A 13,503-nucleotide genomic window follows, 5' to 3' on the forward strand; every position below is an offset into this window, starting at 1 on the left:
CATTCTAATCCCAATATACCATAAAGAGGATACTAAGAATCCTAATATTCATGGGAGGACTGTTTGGATATCCTCCTCCTTGTACAAAGTAGCTGTAGGCAAGAGGCCTGTCAAAGCCCATGACCTTACATCATTAAGAGCTCAAAGAAAGAGAAAAATACAGCTCCCAGCTAATTTTCACATCATCAGGAAAGTATCACCAATGTATGAGACAGGAACAGTTAAGTAGCCATAATGAATGAGGTATCTGGGTATCTGGAACATCTCCAAAAATGCAAGCTGCCTCTCCTTTGCCTCCTTATGGTAAAGAGTATTACTGAGTCTGTAAATGTGAAAATAAGTATTTAATAAATCTTTTTAAGCAGTGGGCGTGTCAGTAGGGGTTTGCGGTTGTGTTTTATGCTACTGTCCACTGAGCCTTCCACTCTGCCTCTGTGGTTTTCTGATGAGAAATCAATAGCTACCAAGTTTAGGGTCTTTAGAAACACACCAGACACCAGGGTGGATAAGGCTGTGCTTTATTACATGCATAATTACAAATCTGTGCTAAGTGAAAATGTATAAAGCAATGGCGACCTGGGTTTAAGCCACACAGAGAAAGGGCTGGACGATCCATTAACCCTTCTGCCAATGTCCATTCCATTGCCTTTAACATGATTGTTTCCACTTCTTACAATTTGCATAGCACTTACTTGTCAAAGTTCTTTCAATTCATTGTCTCAGTTTATCCTCACAACAACCCTGTGAGGTAGGTAGGGCAATTAACACTATCCCCATTTGCAGATGGGAACACTGAGGCACAGAGCGGTTAAGATCTCGAGGCTAGTTAGTAGAAGCATAGGGAATAGAAACCAGGTCTCCCATCTCCCCAGTCCACATCTTCCTTTTTAGACTATGTTGTTCCGCATGACTAGGGAGTAGAATAAAGTGAGCAGTGAGCCATAGCTCTGGTTCAGGCTATGCCTAATAACAGGCGAGAATAAAGCTAAGAAAGCATGGCTAAGGGCTGGCAACACTCAGATACATAACTGCTCTGGACAGCTCAGCACCAAACTTCCTGTGGAAACTTGGGCTCTGTTAGCTTTGGTTGAAGCTATTTTCTGGATGCCTAGTTACTGCTGAACTTTCACCAACTCTCAGGCATTAAAATGTCGAGTCAGACAGGTTTTCTTTGGCTGCTGCAGTTGGAGCCAGCCCTACAAATGAGCTTACTACAGAGAGATTCAAATAGTGGCCCATGGGCTGGAACCCGGCCCCTCTGATCTTCCTGGTCTCATTGGCTCACCCAATGGGTGGTAGTTTTCCCACAGCCAGAAATGAATGGGCAGAGGTAACAGCAGGAGGCTGGCCTTGGTCAAATGAAGAAGTCTCACCCATGTGACATCACTGTCCTCTTAGTTCACATGACCAAGGTATTAACAGGGCCACCTCCTTTCTGGCCTGTACCTGGTTAGCAGCATAGCTTCAAAAGACAGTTTAAGAGAACAAAATATGAAACACAGCATTTTAAAATCTTGAATGGAATAAATTCTTAATCATCACATAGTCCTAAAGGACCAAATATATAATAAAAAAGTAAATACATACATATATAAAAAGCTGAGTGCTAAAAAGGCAGGACAATGGGAGAGAAAGGAAGAAGAGGGGACAAAGTGAAATGGAGGAAGGAAAAGGAACACACTGGAAGGACCATGTATTTTGAGGTACCCTTAATGTGATAGTGAGGCTGAACATTCCCCTCTCAGGCCACACCCTCTTCTTGATTTTGCCAGATGGCATTTCACTCAGTAAATCTTAGACTGCTTCTGAATTCCAACAGATTTGGACTAGTAGATAATACAGTTTAGCAGTAAATACTTCATATGTCTGCCTTGAGATGCTAAAGCCCTCAACACCCCCGACAAGTATCAATGACTTTGGCCCTCACAGAGATGCAAAGCCCTGTTGGTCCCATCAACTCAGAAGTATCTTCCATTTTCTGGTCTCAGAACAATCCTCTCCCTCCCTCAAAGTCCACATTCAAAACAACATGCCTATAAAAAAACAAAGAGAAATTTGAATTCAGGGCATGGTGGGGAGAGGGAAAGAGAACGAGACAGAGAGCAAGGTGGGACAAGGGAGAGGGAGGAGAGGCAGAGATCTTTTTTCTTTTTTAACTCTCATATTTTTATATTATCACATGCTGTTTTTCTTCAAAAGCCCAAACTTTAGGCAAAGCATTCATTCAATGAGTGTACACACAGAGGCTGAAGGCCTTTTGGCAGGAACTAAGAGGTAGGAATTTATGACTGCAAGATTGGGCTGGGTGACCTGATAGGTCCCATCCAAGAAATGCAAACCGTCATATACTTTCTTTCTTGGGTGATTTGGCAAAATCAGACTACACCATAGAAAAAGTAATTTTGTTCCCTACATCTATTGAAACCTTTACCCAGCTCCAGGTGTTTAGAAATGAGAATGTGGCCAGTAAACATTTGGGGAGTAACTTCAAGTTGCTAACACCCATTGTTCTCAGAACTTCTCTTCTTGGAGCAAGCAACTGAAATTTGAAACAAACCAAAGTCAGTGATCACCCCAGGACCACTACACCAGTTGAACTTCAAATTGACACAGCTCCTGAGCTCTGATCTGAGGATCTCTCACTTTATCTTTTGATATATAATAAGGACATACTAGAAGGCAAAAATATACATTTTTAAAAATTTGCTATCAAAATTCAAGAATATCTAAACCATATAGTTTAGGAAATGGCAACAGATGCCACATTTCTTCATGAGCAGATGTCTTGGGTCGGCCCTATCCATGAAACTAGACTACCCTTGAGACAAACATTGCTTTGAACCACTCATTTGCTTAGAAAATCTGGTCTTTGGAGGATTACTTAACTTTTTCTGCCCTTGAGGCACATGATCAAGCAGTTTATAAATGCCAGAATATATGTTACAGGGGTGTGGGATGGTTTTCCTTCCACCATCTTACACCATTCAAATATTTTCTTAGCAGGGCTTTTTCCACGGCCTGGAGAATAAACTCTTAGTTTATTCTCCAAAGGGAACCCAGGAAATCCCAGAGGTGGCTAAAAAAAATCAAGATTTGGGTGGGCACAGTGGCTCACGCCCGTAATCCCAGCACTTTGGGAGGCTGAGGCGGGTGGATCACGAGATCAGGAGATCAAGACCATCCCGGCCAACATGGTAAAATCTTGTCTCTACTAAAAATACAAAAGTTAGCCGGTGTGGTGGCGGGTGCCTGTAGTCCCAGCTACTTGGGAGGCTGAGGCAGGGGATTGCTTGAATCCAGGAGGCAGAGGTTGCAGTGAGCTGAGACTACAGCACTGCACTCCAGTCTGGTGACAGAGTGAGAGTCTGTCTCCAAAAAAAAAAAAAGAAAGAAAGAAAGAAAGAAAGAAAGAAAGAAAGAAAGAAGGAAAGAAAGAAAAAAAAAATCAAGACTTTAGGACATTTAAGTTCAGACCACATATTTAGACATCTAATTTCTTTTTAAAAAAGGATTCAATATTCTGCCTCCCACTTACTTTCTAAATTCCTAATTTTTCTCAGGGTTTTTAAGAGCTCAATGTTCTATGGACCACCCAAAACATGTTCTCTTGCTTTCTCTGAACTGATGGGTGGCCTGCAGTTGGCTCTGATCCAGTGTAGGGGACCCAGTTCTTCACAAGACAGTGTGGTCAGTCATTAGTAAGTACTTTGGCAATATAAAATATGCTGGCTGTTTCAAGTTCTCACCATTGTCTTCACTATCATTATTAAAAACATAATTTCAAAGATTGCACTGCTCATTTTTTTAAAAACAAAAACAAGAGATACTGTGGGATAACACGTACATCTTCCTATCCATCACCTAACAAAATAAATGAAAATCAAGATCGAACCGCAACACGTGATTGAACTACTTAAAACATAAGGCAGTGGTTAATTTCTATAATGGACTCCATTGCATACTACGTTTTTGAAAACATATTTGCCCCCCTCACACCTCAATGGTTTCACAAGATCTTGGTTGTGAATTACTTCACGGTCTTAGAGCTCACTAAGCCCCGGTTACTTTATCACTCTTACGTTCAAACAGAATTGAAGATCTGCTAGGAGATGTACACTATGCTCTGCTCTTCCTGTAAAGGGTTTAGATTCAGCCTTTGGTGCAAAAACAATTCAACTGTTTTTCAGTTCAATCACAAATTAATCGTTTGCTCCACCAGCTGGCAAATTCAAAGTATCATCAATGTCAGCTTATCTACCAGAGGATATCTGTTCTGTGGATCTTACCACTTCCACTCAACAGCTGGGCTGAGCCAGGATGCTGTGGCCAGAGAAAGAGGAGAGCATCGGAATATGTTTCTAACCAAACATCCAAGTAGAAATGATTTTTAAACTTGCCATTATTTTGTATTATCAGTCCCCTGCTTTTTACCCCCAATATAATGAATCATGCATTTTAACTATTTCAGGTTCTTTAAATTATTTAAATTGAAGATCTGAAGACACAAAATATAGCAGTTTGACTTTTACAAATCTATAGACTCTCATTCCTTTTATGGCTGGATGTCTACTAGCTACTCTTCCTTGGAAAATCCTAAGTCTGTTGAAGCACTAATAGGCATTCTTTTGTAAACCCTTCCCTTGTGTCAGACAATTTTCTCATTTAATACCAAAATAGTCTCATCTCATTAATTTTTAAATCCCAAACCATCTAGTGTTTTGCCATTGAGGTATGTGGCCATTTGACGCTGCTGACAGTCCTCCCTATACTGGCTGTGTTTGTTGCTGAAGCATGTCCAACTGTTAGAGTGGCAATGGCAGAAAAAACATTTTCCTTTTCCTCAAGACAAGAAACTTAGAGTGCCAAGGTGCTGAGCTAGCAGTCTAGTAGAGAGCTCTAGCTGCAATTAGCCAACCTTTGAGCCAAACCATAGGATTGGACATATAGTAGATACCATATACTATAGCTACTTCTAGCGTACAAGCTACAAGGATTCCTGAGAAGCTGAGGTTAATGAATGAGATGGATCAGGAGTGAGGTAACAAAGGGATATTGTCATTCTCTGGAGGGCCAATCGGTGCTTAGCATCTACAAAGTATACCTTGGCACAGTGTTATCTGATTTCTCGAATTTATTCTCTGAAGTAGCACCTTAACACTGGCTCATCTGTCTAAAATTAAGAACAGAGCCTAGAAGAAAAACAAAGACAAACTTAAGACACCCTCCTTATCGCTACTGCACTATGAAATACAACCAAACCTTTCATTGTCATTAAATACCAGAAATAGTAACATTTTCTGTTTTGCAAACTTTAATGGGGAAGGACAACTAATAAGACAGGTATTGGACCAGAAATGTACAGATAAGAGCTTTGATTTCTACACAATATACAGAGTAGTCAGGCAAAGAGTCTCATATGAAGGAATCAGTGGCATGGAAAGGACAAAATATGTGGTTACTGAGCCATGACTATGATATAATGTACCCCAGAGAGTTTTTTTCTTTTTCATTAAAATGCTAAAGTGATATACTCACAAGGAGAAACTCTAGTGACTCACTTGATTATTTTAAACATAAAAATAAAATAAAAAATGGCTACCCAGTTCTGAGCAAAAAAAAATAATTTCAGATTTTGGAAAGTTAAGAACTAGGGGTAAAAACATCCTAGATTCAGGGATCAGCAACTCTTAAAATGAGGTACAGTGAAGTGTTTGGGGGTAGAGGGTTGGTGGGACTATGCAGAATGACCGCTGATTCTGGGCTGCAAGGATGGTGGGAAGGGCTAGGAACAGAGATATAAAATGATCCAGGTTGAATTCTTACCCCGGCAGTGAAATCTCACTGCCATAGGCATCCAGTGTGGAAATGGAGGCATGGCAGCAGCAACTGGGCCACATGGCAAAGAAAATAGCTGTGTGTCACCTTTGGTTCATGTGTTGTGAGACTGATGAGCCTTGGTTTACAATTTAACTAGCCCTAGGAGTTATTTTTTTGCAGTAGTAATGATTAACTAGGAGCAGCGCTCGATCCCAAACAGAGGATTCAGTACTAAGGAGTAAGAAGGGGAACAGAATGGAGGGAGAGTAATTGCTCATAGGTAAAACTACAGAAAATGAAGTAGTGGTTGGAATGATGATGGTGGCTCTGTAATTCCACTGTGTCCCTAGAGTGTGATTTTCTTTTTAACTGCAATAAAGGTGGTATGAAATGGAGACAGGCACCTTTTCAATTGGATACAAGCACCTTTGGTGTCACCAGGCCTTGTCCATACCGCTGGCTCTTAGGATGGCTCTGCATTTTATTTAGAATTCTAAGAACTCTTGAGGGAGTCACAGCTGCCTATCCTGTTCCAACGCCTTGAATATATCTGCAAGTATTATCCCAAGCCTAATTCATGTTCATGGGGACAACACACTGGCCTGTTATATGTACTTATCGCTGTGAGGTGCAACGAGTGTCCAGTTATTTTAGTACTGGTGGTCTCTACAAAGGAATGCATGAGGATGCAGATGCAGTTCTGAATCTTCCCTGGTTTACCAGTATGCAGTCTAGACTTGGTTCCCTTTACTGTTCTTACATATTCCAGAAGCCTAAAGCACCATCATTCATGGAGGCAGCATCTGGGTAAGAGAATTAGTTAGGACCTCACCAAAAATGTGAAACTCCTAGTCATTGACTTTGCTTAGAAGTTTACTAATTATTCATTTCAAGGAAGCTGGAGGAAATCATTCCCTGCTACTAACAAATTCTTGGCAAAGTCCTTGTCTACCAGCTAACAAATACTACCTGGAAAATTACCCTTTTTGCAGACAAGGAGAAAGCTCTGTAACTTATCTTTGTGCACTTCAAAAGAGTACCAGGAACAAGCAAGCTATAAAAGTCAATCTCTCTACATTCTTTAGAAGAGATTAACCAAAGCAGCATTGTCTTATGATCAGAAATTAAAATAAACATAAACATACACACATAACAAACTAATAATGCTAAATATTGTAACAGGAACAAGGATAACATTTGAACTGAATCTTCACAGTCTAGAAAATACCATTACTCTTTTCCTTCTGGCTTTCCTTTCTCTGGTTTGAAAAGCAAAGCCCCTTAGTTTACACTTCTCTTCCAGTAATAACAGATCCCAAAAGAGTGACTTTTTCATCAGTTTCCTACAAGCTATAGGTCAGGACAGTTGCAATTTTTCTTGCATAGTTTTCAGTGATTGCATATTGGCTAACTACTTTTTAAGTTAAAAAAATCTTTAAAAAAAACAAATATAATTAAACCATAGCAATCTTAATTATTCTTTCATGAAATCTTCCTAATGTAACATCACGGAAGCCTAACTGTAATTTCTCCTAAAGAGAAAATTAATTTCCAGAGATTATGTAGTGCAATTGGTTAACTTGTAGGAAAGAGACAACACACTAACATGACTTCACCATCCAAATATGGAAAACGTGTTTTCGGTACCCCATTAATAAAACATATCCATGGTCTGTCTTCCTGCTTTACATCCAAAACCCTATGTCTGTGATTCTAGTTGAAGAGAATGGAATCAGGATCTTGGTTCGCCATCTGTGCTATATGCTTTAACACATCCTTTTTGGTAATGATTCCAAGCAATCGCCTAAAAGACAAACACAATACAACAAAACAAAAGAATATCTGTAGTTAAAATAGCATTGCCAAAGGTGATACTTGTCCTCCTAAGTCCTTTTCAACTTTGTCTTTGATCACTAGCTGCCCTTTCAGTATGAGATCACAGGAGCAGGACATGTGCCCCAGGCAAACAGGATGATGTGTGGGTTCCACAAGTGTTCCTACCTCTAGGTCTCCGACCCTGCAATTTCCTCTGGTTTAAATATTCTTTGCTACATATCTGAATCTTATCTACTGCAACCCAGTTCAAACACCCCTATTCCAGAGCACCTTCCCTGATTCTATGAGCCAGCAGGAATTCTGCCCTCCTCACAGCAACAGCATACACATTCTGGGCAGGCCTCCTCAATGGCACTTGTCTTCTTTGCTATAACCACTGCTAGTTTCTTGCCTTCCCTAAAACACTACACGTTCCTTGAGGGCACAGAAGGGTCTTATTCATTTTTGTGTCTCCCTGGAATCCAGTGGAATACCCTCTTACATGGAGCAGGGATTCAGTAGATGCTGAATGAACCAGTTAGGGAAAGTCCCCTTACTGATTTAAATCATGCAAGGTATCTGTTACACCATTTAGAAATTTCAGAGGTGAAATTCTTATATAATTGCTGGATTAATGTAGCATGTTGGGGAAAAAATCCACCCCTCTCCTCAACCTCCCTTCTTTTCCAATAAAAATAGAAGGGTTCCCTTTACTTGATAAAAACTATCCCAGGAAGGAAAGAGCCTTGGGCTTGCGAGTTAGAAGACTTGTGTTTAAAGACTTTCTCTACTATTTATTAGCTGGGGAACCTTGTATAAATCTCGCCTCACTGAAACTTGGTTTTCTCATCCTCAAGTAATAACAACAAGGAGACTGTAGGGGCCAAACACCACAAATATACTACTACCTGAAGTTATTATAATTTCAGTGCTGCCTGTGTACAAAACACAGCTGCTTCCTTTGTGAGGGAGGAACTGAGCTATTTATAATGTGCAATCTAGCAGTTCACATCTCTCAAACATGTGTTCTTTCTAAAACTCCTCTTATATTAATTATGATTTAAAAACCTATCCACTTTCATCTCAGAGCTTCAAAAAGTCCTAAAAGTGCCACTAATGTTCATTTAAACTAGGCTCTCCTTCTTTCTCTCTCTGCATTCTCTTTTCTCCCACAATCCAATTTGCTTTCACTCAAGACTTCTTACCCGTTGTGTGTAACCAGGCACTGCCGCAGTCCCAGCTTTCGGAAAATATCCACTACGATCTCCATGGGTGTAAGGTCAGTCACAGTGAAGGGGCTGAGATCCAGAATGTTCCGAAGCTTTAGAGTGGGTGGAGTGTATGGTGGCAATGGAGGAGAATGCTCCGTGAAATAAATGATGGAAGTGCTAACAACCCCATCCTGTTTCTTTCGAGCATTTTCTATTAGAATAGAAGGAAAAAGAAAATTGAAGATGGAAGTGCTAGTTCTATCCTTCTGGCTCCTAACCAGTCCCCTCTTCCCTGTCTTCCCTCATTTCATGCAAATGTATTGAGTTACACAGTAGATTCCACTATCCCCTTTCTGAAATCCTTACCAATTGAAATGATGAGATCTCTTCGGAGGACAAAGCCCACAAGTCTTTGGGACTCCCGGGATACCACCACTGGGAAGCCACTGTAAGTGGTTTCACTGATTATGGTCTCCACATCTTCCACAGTCATACTGTCCTGAGTAAGGACAGTCAACAAAGGATCATTTCTCCGGGGTTTCATCACATCCATTGCCAGGGTCTTATGAGCAAACTCTTCTTTGGCTTCAAGAAAGGGGTACCCATTGAGACGGATGTGGGCATCATAGATACCCTCCCGCCCAAGAGCATCTGCCACCCACTTGCTTGTCATGGCTGCAGCCATCAGTGGTACGATGTATTCTAAGCCACCAGTCAGTTCAAACATTATGACAACAAGAGAAACAGTCATACGAGTCACCCCACCTGCAAAGAAATAGACACAGTCTACTGAGGCAGGCAAAATACAGGATTCTTGCAATTATGGGCCCTTCCAGGAAAAGCTGACCTACCAGAAACAATGAGGTCTCACCTACAACTGTGCAGACCCCAGAGATTTCAAGAAAGCAAGGTTACAATGGACAAGATTCAGAGTTCTCAAAATACATTCACAAGATGCCTTCTGCTTTTCTTTTTCTTTTTTTTTTGAGATGGGTTTTGTGCTCTGTCACCCAGGCTAGAGTGCACTGACATTATCACTGCTAACTGCAACCTCCATCTCCCAGGCTCAAGTGATCCTCCCACCTCAATCTCCTGAGTAGCTGAGACTACAGGCACATGTCACCACACCTGGCTAAATTTTTATGTTTTGTCGAGTTGGGGTTTCGCTACTTTGCCCAGGCTGGCCTCAAACTCCTAACCTCAAGCGATTCTCCCTCCTCTGCCTCCTAAGTAGCTAGAATTACAGGTATGAGCTACCGTGTCCAGCCCAAGATGCCTTCTTGATTCTTTGTTCTTTCATTTTTCTGTTGCTTCTTTTCCCTAATTTGAGAATACATGCCCAGTGTGGAAAATCCAGAAAATATAAACGTTATTATCTATTAGCTCACTGCTGATAAATAAGCACAGTAAAAATTTTGAGTAACTTTTCAAGTTTCTTTCTATGCAAAAACGTATGTTCTTAAATAAGTGAGCTCACATTATATGTTTAATTTTCTGCCACGTTTCCCCCTCTACTTTATGTTGGGAACATTTTGCATATTACTACAAATTTATGTAACATTATATTTAAAGGCTGCATTGTATAACATCATATGGATGTACCAAAATATTTAACTGTCCCTCATGTGCAAATTCAGGTTGATTCTAATTTTTTGCTTATACTATGATACACATTCTTGTGCAGATATCTTTGTCCAAATTTCTGATTATTTCCCCAGTATGAGAGAGCGGAATTCACATTCTTTTTTATTATGATTTTTACTTGTTTTTTTTAGTTTCCTCATCTGTATACTAGATGCTTTCTTAATGTGCTTGGAGAATGGCAAACCTAACTGGAAAGGGATGGGCATTTAAATTTTCCTGCAGCCAATTGTGTTTAACCAGGCACTGCTGCAGTCCCAGCTTTCGGAAAATATTCATTACGATCTCCATAGGTATAAGGTCATAACCATGCTCATAACCAACTCTTCTGTTGCTTGTCACCTGGGTAGCAACTTCTTTGAAATTAAAGCAAATACTACTCACCTAAGCAGGCTGCAGCCCCAACCATTGCATAAAGGCCAGGGGTGATGCAGTCAGCTCCCTGACTACACCAGCTATTGAAGATGGTCCATTCCTGGTGGTAATAAGCCAGTTGTTCCATTCCTACTCCTAGAAGTCGACCTGCTATAGCACCAACAGCCATGCTAGGGATAAAGAGGCCAGAAGGGATCTGCAAAGAGAAAGCAATAGATGGTTAGTGAGAAATGATGCAACTGCTTGGTACATGGTAAGGGCTGGAGGACTGACCCTCTGCAAAGCAAACAGGCCAATTACAATTTAACTATGCACTATGCTAGCAAGTGGCTGTAAAGATCTGTGTAACACTACAGGGACTAGAGGTTCTCTGGGATGTGCAGGCAAGGATGACTGCAAAGAAGCTTACCCTGATTCGGGGTCCATCAGGCAAGAGCCTGAACTCTCAAGACCAACACAGAACTGGAGGCAGAAATTAGGCCTTTCCCAAAGAAAAAGGAAAATAGATGGAGTTTCTCATATATGCAGACATTTCCACCAATTTTGAATTCTTATCAACAAGGACTACCGTTTATTGAGTACCTACCATGTTCTATGCTGGATGCTCTACATGCAAGATTCATGGGTTCTTTACAACCCCAGGAGGTAGGCATTATTATTCCCAAATGCCACCTAAGGTTCAGAGAGGTTAAGTAACCCACCAAAGGTCAAGATATAGTAAAGACTGGTGATGGGATTTAAATGCAACACTCATAACCATGCTCATATATTGAATCTTAGCCCACTGCTCACACAAAAAGGATGGCACATAAGGTTTCAGTCTATTTTATAACAGTATCAAGAAAGATTAAACAATTAAAATTTTTAAATGAGATGACTACGGTTACATGATTAACCAAAAAAGTAAAGGTCATCTATTTCCCCACTCTTTTTCTTGACTCCTAGGATATTATAGTAAATTATTAATATTCTGTACTGAGAGAAGGAAATGATGATAAGGATAACAAAACAGCAGATTCTTTTTAAATAGCCTGTGTTTGATTTTGGAATGCATTTGAAGCTGGTGTTCTGATGGTTTACACATTCCCTTTAAGTGAAGGAATGCAGGCATGAGGTGAAAATTAACTCAAGAAGCACTGCAAAACTTCCCAGGGTCTCCATCCCATCCCAGTATTGAAGGGATGAATGGTGTCATCTTAGAGATTATAGTATTGCCTAAACTGAATTGCTATCTCTTCTTTTCTGGCTTGAATCTCCATTTCTCTAGAGAATAGAGGAAAATTACTTGGTACTTAGGGCGCTAAAGAAAAGAAACAACCAACCAAAACCTAGAGAGGAGGAGGAAAATACCTTAACAAATTTTCTTGTCTGGCTTCTTCTGAAACATGGAAATGGTAACAGGTACCGAAAGTAAAACATGCCAGCCTGATATCCGCTTTTGATAGCTTAAATATTAACTAAGGTTCACCTGTGAAGTGGATCCCACTTATTGACAACTGAACATTGATACGAACTGTAAAAAATATATTTAGCTATATATTGGGTTGAACCACAGGAAATTGCCATTTTAGCAGTCAAAATGGTTGAATCCCAGGAATTTCTTTGATTCAATCAATATTGTGCTTTATTGGTAAACTCTAAAGCCACCCCATACGGACTAACACTGTGCTAGTCAGATATCGTTTTAATATAAAATGTACTGGAATAAATACCTCACCATCCTTTTTGAGGGGCAAAATATGTTTTCCAGAGAAAAGGAGAAAACATTCTTCCTAAAATTTCATCACTGAGGCTGGCATTTGGGCAACTCAAGGCTTGGACAATTTGAGATAGAAGTACAATTGTCTAACAAGTTACGAGAACATGTGGGGTAAAAGGAGTTTTGGGGGTAAGGGAATAATGTGAGGGGGATTTGAAAGCACCATATGAGCTATCAGGATTGTATGATACCTGAGCTTTGCCCTCCAAAACCCACAGGCACGCATGCAGCCACTGAGTCCTAAAAGAATTCCTCACCTTCATGCCAAAGGTGAATATAGTAATAACAATTTTCAGTATGAGTGTTAAAGCCAGCTGCCACATTGCACTGTAGACTCCCACGCCAGCCGGTCTGTCAGGCAGTTCACCCCCCTTGCTTGTGTTGAAACGGTTCTCATAATCACAGAGCTTGGAGGAGTCCAGAAGGCCACAGTCATTAAACAGCTCAGAAATGAGCTCACTTGTGCTCATCCGAGTGTATTCATTGGGGAAAGCCAGGACGGCAGTGATGGCTGTCACGACGAGTACCTCTATAACAGGATACTTGCCCAACTGGGTGGTCTTTCGCTTCCGACACCAGGCAATGTTTGTGCGGATAAACAGCGCTCCCCAAAGACCACCAAATATTCCCAGCAGAATGAATGGCACGAGCTCAAAGAGATGCCATGGGGTGTGAAACTCCACATAAAATAGAACCAGGCGGCTGTTCCCAAATGGATTGATGGAGCGTAGAGTAAATGCTGCCACCAAGGCAGCAAAAAAAGAACGCCACAACGTTTTAAGGGGAAAATAGTAGCTGACCTAGAAGAAAGAAGGTGAGAAAGTAAACTCAGTCAATATGCACAAACTCTTTCAGGTGAAAAGCTGTGCTTCAGGCATTAGAGTC

At 40.7% G+C, this 13,503-nt stretch overlaps 1 protein-coding gene across 2 annotated transcripts in view; it reads right to left on the reverse strand.

Moving 5' to 3' along the window:
- Positions 1-501: 501 nt before the first annotated feature.
- The window catches only part of CLCN5 (chloride voltage-gated channel 5), a 166,882-nt gene continuing 153,880 nt past the window's right edge, over positions 502-13,503 (reverse strand). For both annotated transcript variants that reach the window (XM_012471577.3, XM_012471579.3), the window contains 5 exons: positions 12,876-13,418; positions 10,869-11,055; positions 9,210-9,608; positions 8,838-9,054; positions 502-7,621 (listed from right to left, as the gene is read on the reverse strand). In XM_012471577.3, the coding sequence (XP_012327000.2) occupies positions 7,531-7,621; positions 8,838-9,054; positions 9,210-9,608; positions 10,869-11,055; positions 12,876-13,418 (1,437 nt within the window). In that variant the 3' untranslated portion in view covers positions 502-7,530. The remainder of the gene's footprint in view (positions 7,622-8,837; positions 9,055-9,209; positions 9,609-10,868; positions 11,056-12,875; positions 13,419-13,503) is intronic.

Source organism: Aotus nancymaae, unplaced genomic scaffold, assembly GCF_030222135.1.
Source record: "Aotus nancymaae isolate 86718 unplaced genomic scaffold, 86718_ANA_hifiasm-v0.15.2.pri h1tg000058l, whole genome shotgun sequence".
In the NCBI taxonomy this organism is placed as follows: Eukaryota; Metazoa; Chordata; class Mammalia; order Primates; family Aotidae; genus Aotus; species Aotus nancymaae.